This window comes from Coptis chinensis, chromosome 3, assembly GCF_015680905.1.
Source record: "Coptis chinensis isolate HL-2020 chromosome 3, ASM1568090v1, whole genome shotgun sequence".
Classification (NCBI taxonomy): domain Eukaryota; kingdom Viridiplantae; phylum Streptophyta; class Magnoliopsida; order Ranunculales; family Ranunculaceae; genus Coptis; species Coptis chinensis.
In genome coordinates this window covers 120,909,178-120,935,685 of record NC_141458.1, presented here as the reverse complement: position 1 = coordinate 120,935,685, position 26,508 = coordinate 120,909,178, and the positions used below count along the sequence as shown (strand labels likewise).

The following is a 26,508-nucleotide window of genomic DNA, read 5'->3' as shown; positions in this document are numbered from 1 at the left end:
TTGTATAGGGATTAAGACCCAAGGACAAAGCCCAATAATAGTTTTACCCCAAGTCCACCCTAAATTTTAATTACGGATTTAAGGTAAATCGGGCTGATGTCAATTATCTTCATTAATAATTTCGATTTTATGACAAATCTTCATTAATAATTTTGGCTCAATAACAAACTGGACTGATGTCATCATATGTAAATTTGTATTTACATATAACAATATAAAATTACACAATTTTGTTTACCCTATGTAAATGTAAATGTACACAGTATTTTACATATGTATATTTGTATTTGCATATGACAATGTACATTTACATCATTACATGTGGAAATTTAAATTTGCCTAGTATTTTCAAGAATTGAAGAAGTCTCAGTAAAATTATATTTACATAGTTGTCATGTATAAATTTAAATTTACATATACGTTGTTGATCGTAAGCCCGTGTTTTTTAAATCCGTAATGAAAATTCAAGATGGACTTGAGGCGAAAAAAATTAGAAAATTAGGCTCTCAACCCAATTATTTGATTCCCGTGTGGCTGTGTGCCAAGGCCTTCTGCCCAGCCCATTATCGAGTTTTGTCTCCGAACCAAGACATGGAACGTTTAATATATCCTGATCTGGTGGATTCTTCAGATAATAAGGCTATGTTTGATTGGAGCTGTGGCAAAGGCAAATTTTGTCACCATTTATCATTGGCAAATTTGTAATGTGACAATTGCAAATAACTTGTGGCAAATTTAAATTACCACTGTTTAATGATACTGTGGTAAATATCATTTGCTCTGATTTGCAACCATTTACGGCTATTTGATTATCCAAATTTGTCGAGGCAAATATTTCATTTTTTCGTGTTTTTAAAATATTTAAGATTTAAAAATGATAGCTACTCTTACTAGTAAATTTATTTTATTTGAATATGGTTTTATTTGTGTGGTTTTTTCCCACGGCAAGTAGTATTTCAACCTTTAGTTTTTGTTTTTGTTTTCAAACTCAATAAAATATAAGAAAAAGCAAAAAATAAAAATAAAAATTATAAACAATATCTCTCTCGGCGAACTTCTCAACAATCTACCAACGATAACATACACAATACTAAATAATTTTTATGTACTATTGTGTAAAATAGTACTAAAAACATATTCAACCATATAATTTTATCCATTAACACTATTGTTACATAATAAAAGACCAATGAATGAAGGATCTTGGTGGATTTGAACCACCACCACCTTGGGATACATGAAGATGCAATCTCCCAAGTGCTCTACCATTTGAGTTAAAGATCCGTTATTTTGTAATCTACTAGTTGCAACTACTGCAGCACCCAGCACGCACTCCACCCAGCAGCAGCAACAACAACAGCAGCGCACAACACCCAGCAACAGTAGCAGCAGCAGCAGCAGCCGCATTAGCACCCAGCACACTCCACCCAGCAGCAACAGCAACACAGAGACCACCGCACCACAGAGGTAGCACACACACACACACACACTCCACCAAAAATCACATCAGCACACACACACTGCACACAGTCCACACGCACCACCTACACCACACACACTGCACACAGTCCACCACTACCACACACACAACAACACACACACACACTACCACACACACCACCTACACCAGCCCACTACACACGCACACAGGGACTCAACAAGCACACACACCTACACTGAAATCTATTACTAGTCTGTGCATGATATTTACAACTCATTTAAATGAAATAACAACGGTTACCGACATGTTCTCACAAACAAAATCTGTTTCAATACTTCTTTGAATAAGTAATAGTCCATATAATCCCTCCTATTTTATTGAAAACATAATCCAAAAGTTTCTAGGAAGGAAAAACACCAATTTCAATATCGCAGACTAACATAGCCATAATACTTTCAAACTAAATATTCTTTCATGTCAGAAATTACATAGGGGATAATATTATCATACTAAAATCATCTAGTGACTACAACAAGAGAAGTACAACTCACCTCGCAGAACTAGATCAATAGGAATTCAATTGAAAGGATAACTTCAGTAAAGCTATGAATAATCGTGCCTACGAACTGCAACTAAACTACTTTAACCCAATACCCCCAGCAATTCGTTCAACATTCCAAGAGATTATCACCAAAAGCATTCATCTCCTTTTAATTGTTCTGCTCGCCTATATTTCCTCTAACCAACTGCCCTGTATGCATGACCCCATTGCCGTTATCCCATTTTTCAAGTTTAGTTCCAAGAGTCCCAAGTTACTAGGACTCTAGTCTTGACTAGTTCAAACTCTCTCTCTTTAACAACACTTCACTCAAGTGTCAACCTTTAATGTTTGCTTCAATTTGTTCTAACTTATAATACCTCTACACCACCAGATATAACCATATGTTCCTACCCACTCTCATCGGACCAACACCAAGTAATTGCTAACTAACTTAGTTCCTGACAACATGCTCACCTCAAGCAACCAAGTCTTGACTTTTTTTAGTTTCTCACTGATTTCTCAAATAAACACAAGCAGTAAACACAACCCATATATAATCAAAGTAACAATTCCTATGCTCCAATATCTATTAGAGTATTAGACTAAGATAATACCAAAAGAAATACTATAAAAGAATGCATGTAGAATATAAAAATAAACAATGAATAACTATGGATTTAGAATTAATACTAATTATAATAACAATAAAGAAATAGCAACGACATTAAATATAAATAAATAATCCAAGATACTACATACTCAGATGGAAACTTGAGTGTCCAAGTTGAAGTTAAGAAAGCGTAGAAGACCTTGTAAAATCAAGATAACAAGGAGAAACAATTTAGACATCCTTACACAAAATTGCTCAATAATCTTTAACTTTTGAAGCAATCAGAAATGGCATAGGCGAATTAGAAGTTCATACACAACAGGAGCAATTTCTTACTTTAATCGGGAACAAATAGTGACCACTTGTCCGGTATCGACGATTCTTGTTAGGTTTCATCCTCTCCTACGCATCAGTCACTTTAATCGGGAACAAATACATCCAATTAAATTGTTAAACTAATGATCTAAAGAATAAACAGAAAAGAAAAAGAATAAACAAAGAATGAGAGATGGAGAGAGATAAACGTACCTGAGCCGTGCAAATCGATGAAATAGCTCGCCCCTCCAAATCGATTAAAGAGAGATTATTGAGAGAGGAAAGAGAGAGAGACTGTGAACCAGAAAGGGGGAGAGAGAGAGATGTTATCGGGCTTTTTTTTTTCCATTTTTGATTGGCGGCAAATTTGTGTACAAAATTGTCGTGGCAAAATTTACTGACCCCAGAGTAAATTTTGGCACCAAAATCACGGCAAATAACAACTTGTGTCAAATCCAAAAACAAAATTGTCATGACTAAAAAAACACATCAAATATTAGTGCAAACAAGTGAATAGTAGGGCTATCAAATACAGTCTAAGTTTTAAAAAACAAAAAAAAAAAAAAAAAAAAAAAAAAAAAAAAAAAAAAAAAAATCTAGTTAGGGTAGGGTAGTGGGTGACTACAATGCTCTCCACATCAAATAGATTGGGCCATTGGACCTGCATTTCCAAAGTTAGACTTTGTAAAATAACAAAGAGACATCGCTTATAGATGCAAATAGTTTGGGCCCTGGCCGAGTGCTATGAAATTATTGGATTCAATGCAAATCTTTCAAATGGACCTTCCAAGTTTTCAGGGGTTTCCGTGAATTGAGTTTTGCTATCCCAAAATTGTGGGTCCGGTTATCCCACAACATTTATAATCTTTGATGTGTTCCCGTTGTAAAGATTTCGGTCGGCCTTACACAACCGCTATTCGTTAGAGAGCTTCATTTGGGTCGAACTATACTAGCCCAGATATCGGTTTAGGGTTTCTACTTTCTTTCGGGGAGGCACATGTTCCTTTTGTATTCTTTGGATGAAATTTTTGTAATACACAACCCAACTTCAGTACTCATTCTAGTCAACCAAACCGAAATCCTGAACCATTGTCTAGGGCCTGGACTAATCATTTGGGAAGTTGCAATTGGAAAAAGTTCGGAATGATATCGATGCAGTCCATATATGCTCATACAACTTGACTACAAAGATATAAGTGTAGCTATTCAGGTAGTGCTTCTTAGAATTTGTGCCGCGAAGAAATAGATTGTAATCTCGCACATCATGCGCGGTGGCTAGTTGGCAAGAATACTGGCTCTAAGGTATTATAGTATTATACCCTTCGTCACCAGAATGTTGAGCGGGAGACCGGGAGTGAGAGGGAGTGAGATCGCCTAAGCGGCTAACTTGAAAAGCTCCATGATCTAGAGCGTCTTCGGAGCGCCACATATTTTGCAAACAATTATATATTTTTACATACTTAAGAAAAAAGTAACTATAAAAGAGGGATTAAATAATTGAATAACCCTTCTTTCCAACCCAATTTATTAGTCGTTTTTGATGAAAAATGCATAAAATTGTGACGAGGCACATCAAATAGGATGCTACTCTTCAAACGTCAAAACCACTCTTCAACACTAAACCCAAACACTAAAACCACTTTCTTTATACTATTCTCTTTTTATCTCTTTACAGCTCTACAAAAATTGGTTCTGTACGTACTTGATTTTGTTAGTTAATCAACAAATTCAACGTGAACTATTTGTTGCTTTAACCATGACCTCTTTTAAAACTTGGATCATTAACTTTTTTGTTAAAAAAACCCATCTTTACAAGCCTGGAAAAACATAATTTGATTGTGTGAGGAAATTTAATCAAGTTTTGCCATCTTTACCCAAACTTGAGAGAAATTTAAGTTTTGCACCCAAACGGACCCGTAAAACCGCAGTTTAAAATCGGGACGAGAGGGTAAGTAGACAGTTTTTGTGACTAAAGATTATACCATGTTTCTAAAGTTTACGATAAATTTATAGATAGAAAAATTTATGAGTTTGACATATAAGTAGTTACTAGATTTTTGGACCCATTCATCGAATAGGAACTGTTATATATATATATATATTTGTTGAGTTCGTCTACCACGAGGATATCCCTATAGAGACGCCAGCCGAGACCGTTGGATCCGAGATCTAACGGTCCGAAAATAAAAAACAAACCCATATTCTCTCTCTTCCTTTTTGTTTTTGATTTTCGGACCATTGGATCTCGAATCCAACGGTCTCGCAACACTCATCCCTATAGGGATATCCTTGTGGTAGCCCATATCATTTTTTTTTAATTTGGATGCATGCATGGGTTCCACCATGCACTATTCTATAACAATCGATTGAGTCCCCTTTAGGGTTTGTAGTAGCTGCAGTGACTTTTTGAGTTTTGAGTCAAACAACCAATGCATGCATCCAAATTAAAAAAAAAAAAAAAAAAAAAGTGTATAGAATAGTGCCACCCGACCTCTTACTTCCTTCCCCACATGACTACTACTAAAAGAAAGTGTGCGAAATGTACAAAATATTGTAACAATGAAAGTTCATGAACAAAACACGACAATGACTTGGGCAATAGAAGATAGAACAATTTTTTTAAGGTAATTGTATAGCATTACCAACTCTGCATTTTCATGAAGTCAACTTCTTATTTTAGTTGTTGAATCAAAGCTTCAGCTTTTGTGACCCTTTTTCGGCAGCTTTAGCTTTCTCAAGTTATTCTTTCAGGAATTTTATCTCGGACTTCAGCTCTTTCATCAATTCAGTGTTCTCATTGGATTTTAACTCAACATTGGAATCAAGTAAGGCTTTCACACGACATAACTCCGCAGAAAGCAATTCCACTTTCTCGGCATGAATTTATGCAATCTTGGTCGCATCATCGGCATGGCTCAATGCTTGATTATTTGCATCACTCATCATGGGCATCTCATGTTTCATTCGTTTGATAGTAGACAAAAGGGATGTGACATCGACATCATATTGGAGTAGGACAACAGTGATCTAGTTCTACCATTCCTCTATCCTCTTTTGTGTTGTATATACTCCTGTGAGTAGCCCAGAACTTCTCAATCTCGGCAGTCTCCTCCACTCGTTTTTGAGAAACTAAAGCTTCCCAATCTTTTCAGTAGCCTCCTTAGCCAATTTCTCCGCGGCTTTCAACTCCTCAAGAGCTAAAGCATTCTCTTTCTCCACAGATGCTTAACTGATCTTTCGAAGTTCTTAAGTTCCTCCACGAATCGACTCAAGCGTGCCTACATGTTTGATCCTTCCGGCGATGCAAGGTTGTGTTTTCAACACAAAACATAAATGTACAAAAGTATACCGAAAAATTAAACAATGTAAGACTAATAAAGTATCAGGATTGTAATAATTACTTTTATCAACTTACATCAGGTGTAAAAAGTAAAACTGATCTTGGGGATCCATGATATGAATATACAGACCCAGTTAGCTTCATAAGTAATATAATGTGTGCTATGATATTAGCATGCCCTCAAAGCTACTGCTTATTCACTATTTGAGTCATTGGTATAAGAATATACAGACCCCCTTAAAAGCAGTTACCTTTATAAGTTAAAGTGTGCTATGTAATCACTTGAATGGACAAAATAGACGATGTCTCTATTAGTTATGTTTGTATTGAAGCCTCAAAACTAATGACTCATAACTTAAGCTACTAAATCTGGATGAGGAAAAACTACTATGGACTAATAATCTACAAAGTAATATGCCAATGCTAACCATGCATGTATATCTACATAAGCTATATGACTAAAATTAATTAATTAGGTGAATGTGCTATTATCAAACAGAGGTAATACAATTAAACTTTATAATTGTTTAAGACGACCAAGAATCAGTAAATACATCTCATTGCAAATGTGCTATTATCTAGTGAATTCATTGTGTCAAATCACAATGAGATCATTAATTAATGAGAGTTCATATGCCTAGATATTAGTAGTTGTATATGGACAGGAACTTTCAAATTCTAATACAATTCAAGAAGGAACTCATTCTTGCTACCTTTTGAAAGTAGCCTTACTTTTACAATTGGCACTAAGTCGGATACAATGGGTGCAAAGGACTTAGTCAGACATAACTTGAGAAAATCAACAACACATAATCAAAGACTTTTACTACACAGTTTACATAATCAAAGACTTTTACCACACAATAACATAGTAAACGCAAAGTCATTATACTATGTGAATAACTTAACACCACTGGCAATAACATTGTAACAATCAACAATCTCAACATGACATATTTTAAAATCAAAATAACTAAAGAGTAGAAAACTCCAATTACAAAATTTTATTTACTCGCTTAGTTATCGTAAAAATAATATGACAATTGACAACCTCCCAACTTTAACTGAAGAACGGAACATAGCAGATTGCAGTTAGCATAGCAAAATATTGGAGGCAGCTTAGTGGCCAAGACCATTGGAGGGGTGGGTCTATTGAACCATCTCACAAACGATATGCGGGCATACCTCATTCACTATGCCGCCTACTCTCTTTATGGTTGGTTTACAAACCCATAATTGTCTGAAGTACAAAGTAACTAAATACTTGTACGCAACTGCATAGCAATTAAAAGTGCTATTTAATCTCGATCCCAAAAGTTGAAAAGTTACCTATACATTAACTTAGTATAATGAGTTATACTACCCATGTAATGTTTATTTGATAAACAATAAAACAATCAGCTGCTTTGGGCTAGCTTATTATATGGTTAATACTGCCTAGCTATAAGTTAATTATAGTATTACTGATTGGTTAATTTAATATGTGAAATAACTACACATGTTGAAGATGCTTGGAGCGGTAGAGAAGAAGGATATAGAAGCAAAACATTTAAGAGGAAGGAGAAAGCATGCATGCGTCTTCTATTAGTATGTTTGAAACGATCAAACGAAGGGATTTTTCTGAGTACATTTCCTAAATATTATTTCTGGAAGATTGTTTCCTATTTGAGTACAACTATTGTTCCTAAGAGTTAAGAGTAAGTCGATCAAATCTTAATTGTATTATTAATTGTGCACATAGCCAAAGTTGTAGTATAAGAAAATATAGGTAGAGAGGAACACCTTGTCAGCTGCATTCAATGACTTGTATCATAAATTAAATACCCCAAAGAGTTTTTTCCACTATACATTCATTAGAGGGGCAAAATTCAAAATAGCATCATCAACCACACTCAAAAACATTGCTAGCAAGTCTAGCTACTGCTTGATTCGTTACCCCCTAACCCATGATGAATCATGTAACTGCTAGCTTCCTACTTATATATTTTACCATATTAAGATAATACCAAGGTGCATGTCATCTGCCATCAACTATATCATGCCCCAAATTTCATAATGACTGATTACCAAAGACACATGACATCTACAGTCATTATGAAACTCGGGACGTGATCGGACCAACTAAGCAAAACCCAAACTAAACAAAAACATAATAATCTTACAAAAATTTCGGCAGAGTCTCCTCTGTATTTTCAACATTTCATAAACTTAAATCCTGTCATAATCTGAAAATCATAACAATATAGATATCTCATTGTTTAATCCAGTTACTTAACCGTCTCGACGAATGTCAGGACAGTTAAATAACCCTTACGCCTCGAGACAATTTAGTTCTTTCCCTTAGAAGGCATTAGTTTCTCTAGCATGACTAAAATGTACTAAATACATTTTATAATTTACATCATGACTATTAGTTCCTCTATACAGTGTGAGGCGTCATTTTATCAAAGTTATTCAACAAATAAAATAGATTTACTTTGTCCAAAAATCTTTATATGGTAATCTACCCTTACAAAAATGTTAGTATACTTACCATCCTGCAAAGCATATTTATATTGAGTCTGAACTAACCTCCACATTAGTGCAAATCACCTTCAAACAACCATTAGTGTCTGCTTCCCTTGCTTATAGTTCTCCAACTGAAAGCATGAATTTCATGAATCCTTGTCAATCGAAAAAAAGCATATATACTTAAGGTCATACGATCAAAATCACAGCCATCTACATGTATGCAATTTCAAATTGGAACCAAAATAAATGTAAATGATCGAAATAGAAGATGAAAATGATGAAGGAAAATTATTATAGGAAAATATTTAAAAAGGTAACTTTCAAGCGAAGAGCAAAGTACTTAAACATTTAAGTTAAAGAAATTAAAGTTGGTGTGAAGAATTCAACTCGGATGACAATTAAACAGAACTCAAAGTCTATAAAAGTTCCGAGTATCCAAAATCTTTAACTTAACCAAGTATCAAAAGCTTTGTAAACTTTTGGTATGCATTGGGGGTTACACTAAAATTACGAAAATTAGGTGTTTATACAACGAATTAATCATATACATGTGATTTGCATAGAATATGTACTTAATGAAACATCAAATAACTACATAAATTAGTATTTAACTCAAACAACATGCAATGAAACATTGCTTTCTCAACGGTGGGAGCATACCTACCAGTGCAGTATGCCGGTAATTGTAGGCCCTTTTGAACACCTTCGCACAATGAACTGTTTGTTTTCCAGAAAAAAAGAGGCGAGAACACGAATTATATTTGTAATAAAGCATTTGACATTTTATACCTGAACCTTTTCACTTTCTTCAAGAATTCTTGCAACAAAAGATTTGTAATCATGAGTTCGATGAAGAATAACTCAATCAGTATACATTTGATTGGGTTTAGACTTTCAGGTGAAAACAAAACACATAAGAGGAGATTATTTACTTGTGAGTACATACCTTCCAGCGATGGATTGAGATGAATTGCAAAAAATATGTGACTAAATTTTGTCTTCTATGGGAGAGAGAAGAAATTGATACTTGCTCTTTAACTACGGGAGAGGTAATTAAGTTTCAACGCTAAACCTTTGCATTGTAAATATAGTCAACTACGTACTAACCAAGAATTCAAATATCTTGAAGCTTGAAGCATGATGTCAAAATTAGTTTATGTGGTGTGAAGTTTACCTTTTGAGTCGATACTGAGCTAGAATGTAGTTCTTATCAGCAACACATATATTGGTACCCGTCAAAGCATTCACTACTACAGAATGACACTTATACCACTGTTTTTAAGTGGTATAAATATATTTACCACTGTTATACAACCGTGACAATAGGTGGTGTGGTATATAATAATAGCAAAACTGTGGTATATATGTTTACCGGATACCACGATTTTTCAAAGAACCGTGGTTTGTAATGCCCATTATATACCACGGTTGTCAACATAACCGTGGCATATAAACTATTGAAACCGTGGTTTATATTAGTGTATATGTTATAAGACCGTGGTATATAGTTATACTAAACACTACGGTTTATGCCAAACCGTGGTATGGTATATATATATATATATAATAATAATAATAATGCTAGTAAAAAACCGAACCTGCATAACAAAATTTATACAGCCTGCCTACATACAACATTTCCATCTTCCCAACAAATTTCAAAATGTACAATAAACTATCAAACATTGCAAAAAAAGATAATAATAATAATAATAAAAAAACTTCCATTAATTTTTTGAGTGCACTGAGAAAACAAACTTCAAATTCCTTTTCATAAATTAAAAAGGTAAGACTCATAAATTAAACTGGAGGGGTCCGAACATAGCTAAAACTCATCCTTATTCACTTCCGACTGAAACACCCCATTTTCCTGGATGAACTGAATAATATCAAGTCGAACACCGTCAAGTTCATCTTGCGTGTATGTCTCCTTCAGTTCTAAATTTGTTATCTGGATGAGTCAAAGCACAACATGTGGAGTTACTATATAAGAATAAGGCGAAGTCGTTGAGCCAAATAAAGTGTTTGTCAAAACTTTCGAATACCTTATTTTCAAATGATCCAGTTGAACAAGCTTCTACTATTTCCTTCATAAACTTCATTGTATAATACCCACACTCTGTGCCACCTGGTTGATATGGGCCCTAACATATAGACTCACAACATATGTAAACATATACTTTTCAAAGAAAAAGACAATAATGTGTATGATTTGTTTACCTTGATCTTGTCCCCGCCAGTGTGAACTTCGTTTCCCATCAACCCTTTGCAATATGAGGACCGCGACTTCACAATAAGATAAATGCAAAACATTTAATTCACAAGGTTTAGAGACAACCAATAGAAACTAAGCTACGTTCTATTAAGCCGAAACATGATTCACTCCCACATAGTTTGTACATACTGTGTTTTCACCTCACACATGGTCGCCAAGAGGTTTGAGAATAGATGGATTGAAAGAGAATCGAAGAAACTAGAAAGATTAAAGCAAAACATACTTTTGAATATATAGATGGTTCTCCAGGCTTCCTCGAGGCATGAAATCATACACTAACATCCCATTGATCGATCACCTTCAATGATAAAGAACTATATGGTAAACAATATTGCAAGTGATTGAGATGTGAACAGTAACATACTTCTGAATAGATGGTTCTCCAGGCTTCCTCTAGGCATGAAATCATACACTAACATCCCGTTGATCACCTTCAATGCAGTAACCGATCAATTTAGCCAAATAAGGATGGAGGAGGTTGCCAAGAGAAATAACTTCAACCTGCCAGAATGCCAGAATGGTAAGATATTAATGTATCAATATACTCGGTATATATGATCCCAGATATCATAGTTGTACTTCTGGACATGGATGAGGACAAAAAGGAGCATGTATGTTTTGTATCACCATAGTGAGAAGTTGACAGTTTCTTTTGGATTGATAAATACGCCTCCAGGCACACCAATTAGAATCATGAAGAACCTTCGGATTTGCGAGGACTGTCATGCAGCTCTGAAACTAATTTCAGATATTGTTAATAGAGAGATCGTCATGCGTGATAGAAACCACCCTGCTTTGATCTGAACCTTTCCAGCTTTCTTTATATGCTTTGTATAACCTGATTGTTACCTATATGATTTTTATTGTCAATTAAAACATTAACTCTTGTGTTTGAGAAGTTCAATTGTATTGAGTTGTCAGGTACAACAAAAGGTACTCTGGACTTGAACAATGTGAATTGACTGATGCTTTTCCTATTGGTATGTATCAACACGAAATATGTATGATGTCAACACAGCGTGCAAAAGCACATGGAATTTCTTTCTTCCAATTAAACGTAATTCGTGTAAACGATGTTAATGACTTAATGACCTTTAAGAAGCCAGACATTACAATTTAAATGGTCGTCCAATGGGACTGAATGACTGATACCTTTTACGTAGCTAGTAGAAGTGATTAACTAACAGAAACAGAGCTAAAACGTACATACACTGTAGTAGAAAAGTTTTACCTCATTAGCATATATGAAGAAGCCATTTTGATCTTTATCAAATACTCTGAAAGCTTTTTTCAGCTTTTCGTCAGTGGCTTAGAGCCGCTATACTTGGTTCAAATGATGGACTGCTTTCTACTACTTCACTTATGCTTGGTATGGCAGCTGCAAGCAAGGATTGGTGGGATATGATCCTGGTAGGAGTTGTTGCTGCTGTTGCTAGTGCTTGTAGCACGGCTGTTGGAGAATATGTGTCACTTGCTACTCAGAGAGATATTGAGGGGGTAGGTCAAACAAAAAACTATGATCCTCACTTGTTTGGCCAAGAGAGTATCCGGCCTGAATTCATTCCTAGTCCAGCTAATAAGATGAACACCAATTCCATGCTTGTTTTGCTGACATTGGCGTCCCCAGCAAAGAAAAACCAAGGCAAAGAAGCAACTAACCAAAAGAGGATCCGTCTATGCAACATCACCTGGAGAATCGCCTACTGTGAGAGGGATGTCACCAGCAACGGAATTGCTATATATGTCGTCTCAGAGGTCTCCATTGATGAGGGTGATTTCAGAGGATCAGAAGAAAGAGCAGTGACGACTGACAATGACTATGAAACCTTACCGAACACTATGAAGGTGGCTTGTGCATCAGGTTTGGCATTCTTGTGTGGCTCACTTTTACCATTGTTGTCAGTCATGATTGCTACTGACATCAACAAAGTTCTAAAGCTTGTCATATTAAAACTTCGCTAATCATCTGTTGGAGTTCCGCCTGCGCTAGGTTTTGATCCAATGACTGTTGCTAGCTCCTCAATAGTAATGTAACCTAAAGAGCATATCAATTCATTGGAAATAATTCAGAAATACCAAAAAAGAAGAGACAAATATAGTTGAATTCAGACATACTTGCTTAATTAACACACTTCATGTTCTGCTTTTATGTTATAGGACAGTAGGGATCACTTTAATGTATTAAGATTATATTGCATACAATGTTCAAGGGAAGATTTATTTGTGTGTATCCATCATATAAGTAATTAATACAAACCAGACAGTTCACATAGAGTAATGAAATAAATAACTGCACAGTTTGAAGTTTAAACATAGGACACAGGAAGAACGTACTCACCATCTCCATCATTGTCAAATAAACAGAAGAAATCCCGAAGAAAAAAAAATAAAAATTGATGCATGTACTGAAAAAACTTAAAACTTGCGGTTCCGGCCGATGAGTTGAAAGTCTTAAATTTAGAATTTAAGTTTTGAATTTAGAAGAGTTTGAAACTAAAACTGGTTCTAGAGGGAGATTCAAGGCAGTATTGGAAAATATTTGGAGGTCTACCGGTTTTTGAGAGTTTTAAGAGAGGCCACTTACGTGAAACTTTTAGAAGTTTTAACTTTTAAAAGAGGCGAGACTTTCGGTTTCTAAAACCCTTTTCCACGTGGCTTCACTCTCTCATGGGATAGTTCCATCTAGGATAGAAATTATCCACGTCAGATGTACTATGCTTTAATATAGAGAGAGGTGATATAAAGAAGTCATAAACCACGGTAGAAAGTGGAAAATTTATATACCACTGTTTATGTTTAAGGTAGTGGGGATGTGGAGTATACTCTCATGCTGAAAAAAAACTAACCATGGTATATGGCCCAACTTATCCCACGGTTTTCATGTAAGCGTGGTATATACTAGTAAACTAATGACCAAAGAAATTTCGCCGTGGTATATAAGTATTTCCCACGGTTTTGGAAGAACCGAGTGGTATAAACGTTCTTATTGACCGTGGTATATGTGTCATTCTGTAGTAGTGATTCCACCAAATTAGCCCAACTTTGGATGAATTCAAATGCAAGCAATGATGAAATTAAAAGAAAATTGAAGTTCTGAGAGACACCGGAAGAGGGAGATATAGAGTATTAAAAATGAGTAGTAGTGTAGGAGAAAACTTAAAGTTCCATAGACTCCTGAAGTGCTTAAAAATACAACTAAACTGCCAAGTTCAAAAGACCAATTGAATTTGATAAAAAAAAAAAAAATTAGTCGTTCATAAGTCATAACTCTTTTACTCATAAAATCTTACCCCTCATTATTAGTGATCATGTAAAGGTATATCTGTTCTCTTTTTCGGGGTTTTGTTTTTTTTATCTTTTGTTTGGGTATTGAAACCATTTACCATTTACAGGAAATCCACATAATTCTAAATGCAAAGCAAAGGAGCTCACGAATCAAGAAGAGTAGAAAAATAAATTCTACATGTTGGAAATAAATAGAATTGAATTCAAAAGTTGTAAAGGTTGGAAAATTACCTATTGGATTTTGCAAACAGTCTCTTCAATTAAGAAAATGATTTAATGGTGTCGGAGTGCTCGAGATGATTGGTACCATCTGAAAGATAACATACTGGCAATAGAGCAGTGAAATTAAGGAACCGAATAGAAAATGGTTTGAGAGAGGTGAGAGAATGAATTGACAGAGGGTTGTTTTGTTAAAATTTCAACATTTTTATCACTAATCCAAAAAATTGATATGATTTTAGAGAGAATCAATGAGAAGACACGTACAGAATATCAAATGTCAAAGAAATGAGATGCAGAAAAACAGGGAATGGATATTCGAAAAAGTCAAATTTCAATTGAGAAAAATAAATTATGAATCAAATAAGAACCCCATGTTAGATCAAATGGCGCAGAATGAATCGAAAATCATAAAGGAAAGAACGGGTATTCAAAGAAACCGTCTATTACATGAATCCATTCCTGAGCAATGTCTATAAAACTATAACCACACGACAAATAAGAAAACTCGGGTGTACCTGACAGCTATGGTTCTTTCTTGTGTAACGTCATCTACTTAGGAATCTAGGTTAGTTTCCATGAATCACGTTCTCAAATGGTTGGTCTCAACGCTATAGTGAATTGAATGAACAATCACTTGTACCTGCTTAACAGAGTCATATCATCTGAGGATTGTCCTTCCCTTGAAGAGCATGGGTGGCTTGATTGAATTTATTTATTTAAAACATGTGAGTTTTTGTCTAAACTAAACCAAGTTGTCACGACTTAATGCCAAAAAGACATTTTGAACCTAACAATTCAACTTCTAATCCACTACAAATATCAAACTATAAGAACAGGATTATATATGCATTCCCCTTTTGTAAGTAGCATCACAAATTTTATCTCTAAGTACAATTTCATAAAGTCGAATGTTAATGGAGTAAAGCATTTGCATAGTTCCCATAGTGAGATTAACTATTAGTCTCTCTACAAAGGTACACCGTACGAAAATTTAAACACTGTCAAAATGCATTGTCCTTTCAAAGGAACCCTTAGCTTGCAAGAATAAATGCACTCCATTGAATAGCATTTAACATAGATTGACGTGCACGGTACTAATATTGGGTAAAAGTTTTTCGCCACGACTAACACAATGACCACAACGTTATTTAGAAATGTAGTTTGTTTTTGGTAGGTAAGCGAGGTTGTTAGAGAGGTCCCCTACCCCTTTTCATATAATAATAAAATGTTGTCATTACTAATGAGGTGATTACCCTTTGAAGCAGGGACCTTTTTTGCCTTCTTCAGTGCTGAATAAAGAATATCAAGTGGAGGCTTCACCATAGGTAACCTTTGAAATGCACCAACAGTTTCCATTGTTACAGGAGTTGTTTCCTTGATAAGAATATTGAAAGGGAGGGTAAAAAATATATATATATATATATATATATATATATATATATATATATATATATATATATATATATATATATATATATATATCGGTTTGTCTAGGGTGCCACTCTTAGAGTGCCACCCTTATCTCACTCTTCATTTGAGCCGTCCGATCGAGCCCTCTAGATCTTCAGATCTAATTCACCCAATTTACTGATATTTACCGATATTTCGATATTTCATCATCTTCTCTTTAAAAAAAAAAAAACCGATCTTCTCTTAAAAAAAAAAAAAACCGATCTTCACCAAAGAGTTCAAACCGATCTAACAAAAAAAAAAACCGAAATTCAAAACCGATCTAACCAAAAATTAAGACCAAGAGACCGATCTAACCAAAAAAAGAGACCGATCTAACCAAAAAAAGAGAGGGATCGACTAATCTGAGCGATCTACAAAAACAACCATATATTGCTTTGTCAGATTTGATTTCCATCTCTTCTTTTGCTGCGGTATGTGAACTTACTGGTCTAATTCACCACATCTAATTTAGATCTGTTTTCCGTTTATGTTGTTAGGTTCTAAAAAGGTTATTTTTTGTTGCAGCGGTATATTTGGTGGCTCAAGATGCGCAGCGTTGAAATCAAAAGGTTAGTCTTGATACTTCCTTTTTTTCGATAGCATTTCATATATCTTTAACTTATATTAAACTGAACCTTATTAGTAATAAAAATTAAACCAGTAATATTCTTTTTTGTTTTAAGAATGTAAATTTACTTATGAAGTGGATGTGATTTAACTTGCATCTATGTCACATGACTAGAAGCAACAACTAATAACTGATAGAAATATTGGATTCGAGCATTTTGCTTACTGTATTATTTGGAAGATCCAAATGCAATATGACTAGAAGCAACAACTAACCTATCCAATATCCTTGAATACTCGACACCACACCACCCATATTTGTATTAGCTTTAGAGTCGTTTTAAGCTGCTGAAATGTCGACTACTCTTATGCTTAGTAGTTCAAGGAGCTAAATGTGTTTAATTAGGTGTTAACATATTTGATGAACTCTGTCAGAGTTCGGTGAATTCTGTCAGAGTTTTGAACTCTGTCAGAGTTCGGTGAATTCTGTCAGAGTTCTAAATTGTCGAGTTAGGTGAATGCGTCGAGTTTTGAATCTGTCGAGTTCTAAATTGCGTCGAGTTCGGTGAACTCTGTCGAGTTTTGAATCTGTCGAGTTTTGAACTCTGTCGAGTTCTAAAATTGTCGAGTTAGGTGAATTTGTGGGAGTTGGTGAACTCTGTCAGAGTTTTGAATTCTGTCAGAGTTTTGAACTCTGTCAGAGTTCTAAATTCTGTCAGAGTTCGGTGAATTCTGTCAGAGTTTTGAATTGTCGAGTTTTGAACTGTCGAGGAGTTCGATGAATCTGTCGAGTTTTGAAGTCTGTCGAGTTCTAAATTCTGTCGAGTTGAATGAATTGTCGAGTTTTGAACTCTGTCGGGAGTTGATGAATCTCTGTCGAGTTCTAAATTCTGTCGAGTTAGGTGAATTCGTCGAGTTCGGTGAATCTGTCGAGTTCTAAATTCTGTCGTCGAGTTCAAATCTGTCGAGTTCTAAATTCGTCGAGTTTTGAATTCTCGTCGAGTTTTGAACTCTGTCGGAGTTCGAATTCTGTCGAGTTCTAAATTGCATCGAGTTTTGAATTCTGTCGAGTTTTGAACTCTAACGAGTTGATGAAGTAGCATATTTGGTTAACTCGTCGAGTTTTGAACTCTGTCGAGTTTAGATGTTTAAGTTATTTACACTTTGTTTATGTACATTGTTATTTTTTTTTATTTAAGTTATTTATATTTTTAATTTTTTCGATTTATAGAAATGGAGACATAGACATCAATGTTATGTTTATCCAAGTTCAAAATAAATAAATCATTAAATCAAACAATGAAGTTATGAACTTATTGTCTCTCTGTTGATATCACTAGATTTTTATTTGAGGCCATATCATTTGGAGATCTTGCTTTGCTTGATTCAAAATAAATATATAGCTCTCGTTTTGTATGCTAGCTTTCTATCTTTCTATCTTTTTTTATATATATATAATGTTATGTTTGATTCAATTCTTTTGAATTCTAGACACCCATTTTGTACTTTCCTGTTGATATCACCCATTACGTTGATATCACCCATTCTTAAAATGAAGTTAAGAATGCATGAAAACCAAAATAAAATTTGAACCTAGCTAGTGGTCATCCATCTAACACAAGTTTCACAAGATTTGAGTATAACAAAATTTATATTTTTCGCAAGTATAGCGGATATATATAGAGATCGTTAAAGTAAGATCCACATCAAATGATATCGAAGTTTTGCATTCACCAAACTTCGGGAAGGATAAATGGAGTTGATAATCAGAGAAGTGAAGTTAGACAAGCTCTTTGTGACACCATTTAGAATGGTGTAATAGGAAATAAATACAAGCACAAACTTCACTTCTCTATCTAGCTTGCAGTTCTCTAAGGGGAGTGAAGCGAGGTCCCTCCTCTATCTAGAGGGAGGAGCGTAATGTCTAAGAGTATGATCTACTTTTTCTTTTGATAGCTCGATAGTGAAACCTGAGGTGCATTAGTATGAGTTCGTTGACCACGTAAGGGCGATCCATCTTGATGACGAATTCCACGATAACGAGAAATAGAAATGAATCGTTCGATGTCTGCTCGTTCTCCCCTCTTCAATTCCCAATGAACAACATGATCTTGACCTATCATTTTGTTCCATTTGATCGATCGATACTTAGTTAACTCTTTTATCTTGATGTTCCCGATGATACCTAATCGATAACGAACACTGAATGGCTTTTTTAGGTCCAATTCCATCAATTTTGGTTGAGGCAATTCTTACTTGTTTATCGGGGAACCGATCTAGCTCCGAGATATATGACATTCTGGATCCTTCCTTTTACTAGTCTTCTCGGCTGGAATAAAAATGGGTTGGTTGTCTCCTCTCACTTCACTCCCCCCGGAAAGCAAAGGAAAGAGATTACATCTCTGGCTCCTTGCCTTCCACTGTCTGCCGTTATTTTTTCGGTTGGAGGCTTATTCGCACTTCTCTAACTAAATAAGTGAGAAAGTGCTGCCCGATAGGTCTCTCCAACCTCGTTGTTGTTTTTCTTATTTATTTATTGAAAAAAAGGAGAAGTCGAAGTTCCAGTCTCGGTTGCGTTGTTGACGTGGGCTAGTTACCTAATGACCTCAAGGCTACGCTTGCTCCGTAGCTACCGCATCTAAACAAGCATAATTTGTCTAAGCTCTATCGGTTTAGGGATTCCGATAGACTTTATCCTTAGAGGCACTTTTACCGTTATATATACATATAAGGATATATGTGTTCAAAAGTGCAATATCCGAAAGAGTGCCTTCAGGCACATTCTTTTTTAGTTGTGCTTCGTGAGTTGTCTTAAAGCAAGGTTTAGCCGTCAGACCGAGTAAAGTGAGCGAACAGGCTTTGGCTTTGTCATTCTTGCAAGCGTAGTTGGAGTAAGCTTTTGTTGTTATTATGAGTCCTATTCAAGCAAAGGCGGGGACTACGTTAAGCGTTAAACTGTTAGGTTATCTTGTGTCGTTCTTCGTTGATGCGAAAATTTGTATACCTCGATCTTCTTTACGGTTAGGGAAAGAAGCTCTGGTTTTTTAGGTCATCAAGCTCGTTCTTTATAGACTCAATTTCTCTTGCTTTTCGTGTATAAAAGGGGTGAAGCGAGAAAGTAGCTTGCACGATAAAAGTAAATAGGGGAGAACCTATTATTTCACAAAAAGGGATTTTTCTGAAAGAGAGCCTTCAACGCGTCTACCCTATTCTACTCCTCAACTCATGCCATCCACGATGACTTCAAAATCTTAAAAGCCGGAGAAGGGCTGCGACTTTTCAGCTAAAGGGTGACCCCACAATCACTCTTTTCGTCGTGGCGTGACCGAGGGGGCGATGCAGGGGGATCTTATATCTTATATAATCATTTGGATCTGTATGTAACCCATGCGGGGGACGCTTCCCTAGTTGAGCAGTGGTAAGCAAGGAAAGGGGCGGAGAGGACAGAAAGCTCTTGAGGCGAAGATAAAAGCGAAGCTACTAACTAATGGAGAATGGAGAACTATGCTTATACTTATAGGTCTTGAGATGAGAAGTTTTCTCATAACTCTCTCTAAAGCACTAACTTCTTAGGTCGATAGAAGCGAAAAGCGACCCTTAGGGGTAGAGAGAGCGCTTGGTTACGGAGAGCTTCAGGGACTTAGGGCGAGCTCGCGACTCCAACTCTAACAAAGGGAAGGGGCGAACTATATTGCAGGAAATGAATCACTACTCACAATAGGAAATCGCCAAAATAAGTATAAAAGATATAGTATCGCGCCTCTCTAAACCATAAAGAAAGATAGAGAGTAAGCTCCTGCATTTAGCCTCATTCATATAGGCCTTCCTAAAGGTCGGGCTTAAGCCGAGGCGTTTTTCTCTTCGGCAGATGGAAGTTGCCAAGAGTTACGTTCACCATGGCGGAGTGATCCTCTTCCTATTGATCAAAAGCCCGCTGGTTTAGAATTCTATTCTAAGGGCACCCTGACATCTCAAGTGATTAGGCGGGCTTTCAAATAAATAAGCTGAACTTCGCCCGGGCTTTCAAAGTTGGTTTATTGATGCTTGATGACATACCTTGATTGCTAGCAGCGATATTCCACAAAGCTTTAAAGGCTTTGAAAAAGTCCCACCCTTAATAAAAGCTTATGGCCTAAGAAATTCTTTTAAGTTTAGATGTTGTAAAATTTCAACTCACACGCAGCGTACAAACTAAAAGAGGTTACGACTTGCTAGTTTTCGAATCACACATGTCTTATATTGTCTTTCTCTTATGCGTCGACTATTTTTCGTTTTACAAATGTGCTTCTTTTTCGATGTTCATTATCTCCATGGCGGCTTTAAAGTTTTACATGAGTCGTTTCTGTAAAGTTTTCCTAGTCGATTTAGCATGCTTGAATTAGTTGAATGTCTTATTTTTAACTCCTATTTATTTTGTAGCAATGCCTCGAACAAAGAATCTGAATGTGAAGAATGCAGCAAAAAGTGTTTTCCGCGGGTGCTAAGAAGTTGTTAGGTGGGGAGTAGTAGTTCGGGTGAGGAGCCACGAGAAAAAAAGAAAGGGCAACAACTACCTCGGCATCAGTCGTAGAGGGGATCGGAAGCGGATGATCGGTAATGTAGTAAGTGGTGTAGAGTTAGGAAATCAAAAAGAAGAAAACAAACAATTATGAGTGATGTAGATTTAGATGTAGATGTAGATGTAGATTTAGATTTAGATTTAGATGAAGATGAAGATGTAGATGTAGATGATGTAAATATGGATCGTGGGAAGAGTGTGTAGCTGTAGGTGATGATGAAGAAGATGGCCGAAGAGGGTGTTGATGGCGGAGGATGAGGAGGGCCGGAGGATGATGAGGAGGAGGAGGAGGATGATGACGAGGAAGTCCCTGAAGTCCCTGTACCTGTACCTCCAGTGAATATTGTGAGAAAGTCCAACAATGACTTGGAGTTCCAGAGAGGTGTTTATGGAGGTGGCCCTCGTGTGTCACATCTATTGTATGACTATGCGATTACCGCGTAGCTCGCGATGTTTGGGAGGGGCAGGTAATATTATCATATAGTGTCTATTAGTATTTAAATTTTGTATTCTGAAACTTGTGCATACATTAATACTAAGTTTTGTTGTTTTAAGGCGGGGCGAGGGGTGTTGAAGTGCCATGGGCACCCTCAACAAGTTGGTCAATGGGATATCGGAGAGAGAGTGTTGATTTGTTCTACTTTTCCGTGGAGCTTCAAAGGACCCGGCTTATGTGCTCACGGTCTTAGGTGTATCTGAGGCATCGAGGATCTGTGTTGGTCTCTGCGTTTGTGGAGAGGTGGCATCGAGACCAACACGTTTCATATCTTCCGTGGGGCTTAGAGATGACAATCACGTTGGATGATGTTTCAACTCTTAGGAGTTCCGATCGAGCAAAAGCGGTGGTGGGGACAACGATTTGACCTTGGAAACAGAACAAAAGACTTCTCCACAAAAATCTTGGCATACCCGTGGATAAGATAGATCGCGGAGATGAAATCCAATAAGTTCACTTCCAAAGTTAGGATGGATTTCTTGATGAAGCGATTTCTTTGGGAAGGTAAGAGATGAAGATTTCGTGATGAAAATGGGGTTGTTGTGAAGAAGGCGTCAACCCAAAAGAGTGCGGTTCTTTGTGAGAGCTTATCTGTTATTTTTCTTTGGATGTACGCCTTTACCGAGGCGTCAGGAACTGCGGTTCCGTTTGTTATCTGAGGCGCTTTCGAAATTTGCGAGATCGAGAGACTTCTGGCGTGGGGTGCGACCTTCGCGGCTTACTTTATGGGAAGTCTTGGGACTGCCACAAGTGCCAAAGGTGAAAGGTGTTCGGGCTATTTCACTCTCCTACGGTATTAGTTTTTGTTTTTCTTTTCAATGTCAATTTTATCTATCTATTACAATATTAACTTCGGTGTCTATATTAATGTAGGCATGGATTTATGAGTACTTCAGTGTTCAGGCCATACCCAAATGAGGACTATCATTTGAGCATGTCGATGCTAATAGGTACTTTCGATTTTTCGATCTTTTATGCTAGCACAACAAATTTTGCATTGAAGTATACCGAGCCACCATTGATAATATGACTTGTACCGATGTAAGTATTTTTGTATGTAAATAGTTTTATTTATTAATTAATATTATTAGTATGTGATTAATGATTAATTTCCTCGATCATATGCTATTTGTGAGGTTGAATGGTATCCCTATGTTGAAGTCGAGCTACGGGCGGTGGATGAAATAGCATTTTCGAGGGATTTATATGCTTTCTTGATAATGTCGGCGATTACAATGTTGCGAGGGTTGTCGCGTCGGTTGGGTCATATGCGGTTTGTACCCTCGGATCCCCAAAACCAAAAGAGCTCGGCGAACTACTTCGGACGGGTATGATGTAAAATTTAATATTGCGTCTTCCCTCTTTTGGAGTAATTGGCGGAATCACTTGATTCAACTTGAACAACAGCGGACCCATTCCGTCTTATCCATGGGGGTGTGTTAGTAGATACATGAGTTGATGCGAAAATAATAGTCATATGAGAATGATAAACCGATCATCTTAGTCACTACTCCTCTGAGAGTCTTCCATATCATAATCGGTGAGTTAATATCTTACAAGCGTTAATTTTTGTTTTGTTTTGTTTTGTTTTGGTATTTTATAAATGTAAATGTATATACTAATGTAGTTTTGTGTTTTAATTTTGACACCACCACCCGTCGTCGATGAAATTTCTCGCTTGCTCAATCAAGGCACTGCAATTGGGTGGAATTGCGATTCGAGGATGCCTGAAGCGAGTTCATGGAGGCATACAATTTGACGGTGCAAGTTCATTTGGCGGGACGATATCGTGAAGGAGCATAGGATTTAGGTATGTTGAGTTTGGTTAGTTTAGGGTTTAGGGTTTTAGTGGCCATATATCTTGTTTTTGGTGTGTTGAGCATAGGATTGCAGCTTGTGGCCATATATCTTGTTTTTGGTGTGTGTTTTGGGCAATGAGTGGAATGGGAGAATCTCATTGTCCTATATGTAGGTGTCCATATAGTCACTTCCCTAGTATCACATCAATTGCTTCATTTTTGCTCTTGAAAATGTTGAGCATAGGATTGCGACTTGTCATTCTTAGATCACTTAAATATGATAGTGTTAAGTCTTGATTAGGTCATGTAACGATTGGTGTTTCTCATGATCAGCAATTACTTAATGTATTTACAGGGGTCTAGAGTGTAGTTAGTCTACTCAATGTGAAGCTGCCACTTCTCATGAGCGATAATTTCCCAAACTATGAGTTTGATATTTTTGGACAATGGCATATATATGAAAATCTTAGAAATCATGATTTTGCATTTGAAATTTGAATTTTATGTTATCTTGTTTGTAGCTTCGAAATGGAGGGCGGTGATGAAATTGATGCGATCTTTGCACGCGGTTGGGGGTGCTCTCATTGGTATAATAATAGCATGATGAAAAGTAAAATTTGGTAGGGAAAAGGTTATTGTGATAGAGTCTTTGTCGAAGTCATTTATTTTAGGTTTTGTCAAAGATTATCTTTTCGTGTAAATTACCAAAGAAAAGGGTTAAGACATTTGTAACCGATACCTCCATATGGTTTTATGTTCTTGATCAATATGTAAAAATATGATAATCCGGCTTTTTACTTCAGTTTTGTGGACTCATATGTTTTACTTTGAAATAATGGAAATACAATTCTTCCTTACATTTTGTAATCTGTCGATTCGATGGTCTTATAACTGAATTATTTCTCACGTGGATGTATGTTTCCATATATGCTTTACGCCCACAATCACGGGTGATTAAAGCGGACGAGTGACAGGTGATGTATAGGGATTACGGGGCATTATCAACCTTGTTCATGTGATGAATTCATTAATAAGATTGGCAAGGAATAAAGAGTAAGACCTTGATAGCATAGCGGTCACATCTTGAAATTATGATCTGGAAAGCTTGGCATTCTCACTCAGGGCTTATTTAGTATATTCACTCGGGCTTATTTAGTATACATTGCTTGATCGGTTGAAATGCTTACAAACAATGTAGTAATCTAACAATTGAACTGCGTCATGCATTATATGTCGTAATGCTGTTTGGACTTGAACTTGCATTAAGCGGCATGGCGTTAATGCGTTTGGACTTGAACTTGCGTCAAAAATGGCGTGTCTGTTTGGACTTTGTCCCCAGCGGCATGGCGGAACCGTTGGACTTTGTACAAAGCGGCATGGCCACACCGTTTGGCGCGGATTTAAGCGAAAAGCGGTTGTGGCGACCGTTTTGGACAAAGTCCAAAAAATGCGGCCATGCGTTTTGGGACAAAATCAAACGAACCGCCATTTTTGCAAGTTCAAAGTCCAAACGGCATGGCCACCGTTTGTCCTTAGTACCAAGCGGTTGTGGCCATGCCGTTTGGACTTTGAACTTGCAAAAAGCGTGTCTGTTTGGACTTTGTCCCCAAAAGCGGCGTACCCACCGTTTGGACTTTGTCAGCGGCATAGCCCACCGTTTGGTACTAAGGACAAGCGGTTGTAACCCATGCCGTTTCGGACTAAAGTCAAGCGGTGTGGCCATGCGTTGGACTTTGAACTTGCCAAAAATGGTTTGTCTGTTTGGACTTTGTCCCCAAAGCGGCATAGCCCACCGTTTGGACTTTGTCCCCAAGCGGCATAGCCCACCGTTTGTCCTTAGTACCAAGCGGTGTGGCCATGCCGTTTGGGACAAAGTCAAAGCGGTGTGGCCATGCCGTTGGGACAAAGTCAAACGACCTGCGCTTTTTTTGCAAGAGTTCAAATCGCGGCATAACCCCGTTTGGCCTTAGTCTCAAGCGGCATGCCCACGCGATTTTGATCTAAGGACAAGCGGTGTGGCCATGCCGTTTGGACTTTGAACTTGCAAAAAAATGGTGGTGTGTCTGTTTGGACTTTGTCCCAAGCGGCATAGCCCCACCGTTTGGTACTAAGGACAAGCGGTGTGGCCATGCCGTTAGGACAAAAGATAAGCAATCTGCCCATGTCGTTTGGACTTTGAACTTGCAAAAAAATAGAGTGTCTGTTTGGACTTTGTCCCAAGCGGCATAGCGCACCCGTTTGGTACTAAAAGGCCAAGCGGTGTGGCAATGCGTTGGGGACAAATCAACAACCATCATTTTTTTATCAAATCAAATCAAAGCGATATCGCCGTCTTAAGTCCATATCGTTGATGTTGATGTTTTGGCAATTTATGGGTTTGGTTTTGTTTGTGTTGATGTTCATTGATGATCATATGAGTTGAGGTAAATTTGTTGTTGACAAGCGTTGGCATTATCTTTGGTGGTATAGTATGCGCATCAATACATCATATCAACTTACGGAACAAAATTGCAAATTAAGACGCGCTTATTGTAACAACGGTAACATTTATAATAAGCACATCAAAATGCTTTATGCAATCCCAAATATTGTTACGTATTACAACATTTAAGCACATCGAATGAATTAGCAACAAGTATAGCACTGCGCACCTAGTTTTGGCTTGTTCAAGCCTTTCCTCCAAGTTTCAGCTCTTCAACTTCTCCACCTTAACGACACTTACGCTTTTTCTACAGCTCTTTTCGACAATTTCTCCGTTATAGCTAATAACTCAATTTTGGCGCACTTTCTTGAATGGTGCATAGTCAAGATGGCGGGTGATCTTGTGGCATCTTGTGGAGCGTATGCGATAGAAACATAACCCATGAGAGAATGATGAAAAAAAGAGAAGATCGATTGATGCAAAGGTGAGTGGAAGCGAGCGGATGAGTAGGCGGTATTTTTACCTAAAGCAAAGCTTTGCCTCATTCTCCATTTCTCCTTGAGCCATACTTCTCTTTTCTACAATATCAATGAGATTAGAACTTCGATCTAATTAAACTCCCCAAATGTAACCTAAACCCGACAATATTAAAATTTGAAAATAAAAAGGGAGAA

General features: G+C 36.8%; 2 protein-coding genes and 1 long non-coding RNA gene across 5 annotated transcripts in view; 1 reads left to right on the top strand and 2 right to left on the bottom strand.

Annotated features, from left to right (window-relative positions):
• Positions 1–1,051: 1,051 nt before the first annotated feature.
• Positions 1,052–13,139, top strand: LOC147513812 (uncharacterized). 2 transcript variants are annotated; one of them, XM_086597095.1, is made up of 3 exons: positions 1,052–1,467; positions 11,476–11,553; positions 12,328–13,139. In XM_086597095.1, the coding sequence occupies exons 2-3, from the start codon at positions 11,502–11,504 to the stop codon at positions 12,993–12,995; spliced, it is 720 nt and encodes a 239-aa protein (XP_086453221.1). In that variant the 5' UTR covers positions 1,052–1,467; positions 11,476–11,501; the 3' UTR covers positions 12,996–13,139. The 2 variants fall into 2 exon arrangements, 1 of the variants encoding a protein (XP_086453221.1); XR_015215678.1 differs by lacking the exons at positions 11,476–11,553; positions 12,328–13,139 and adding an exon at positions 7,755–10,358.
• Positions 1,747–4,049, bottom strand: LOC147513813 (uncharacterized). Of its 2 annotated transcripts, XR_015215680.1 has the most exons (3): positions 3,121–4,049; positions 2,929–3,008; positions 1,747–2,791 (listed from the first exon to the last, which is right to left on the bottom strand). It is a non-coding gene; the product is annotated as an uncharacterized LOC147513813 (long non-coding RNA). The 2 variants fall into 2 exon arrangements; XR_015215679.1 differs by having other exon boundaries at positions 1,747–3,008.
• The window catches only part of LOC147513810 (uncharacterized), a 31,912-nt gene continuing 15,911 nt past the window's right edge, over positions 10,508–26,508 (bottom strand). Inside the window, exons 3-4 of the mRNA XM_086597096.1 lie at positions 10,804–10,902; positions 10,508–10,709 (exon numbers count right to left, since the gene is read on the bottom strand). Coding sequence (XP_086453222.1) covers positions 10,584–10,709; positions 10,804–10,902 — 225 coding nt within the window. The 3' untranslated portion in view covers positions 10,508–10,583. The remainder of the gene's footprint in view (positions 10,710–10,803; positions 10,903–26,508) is intronic.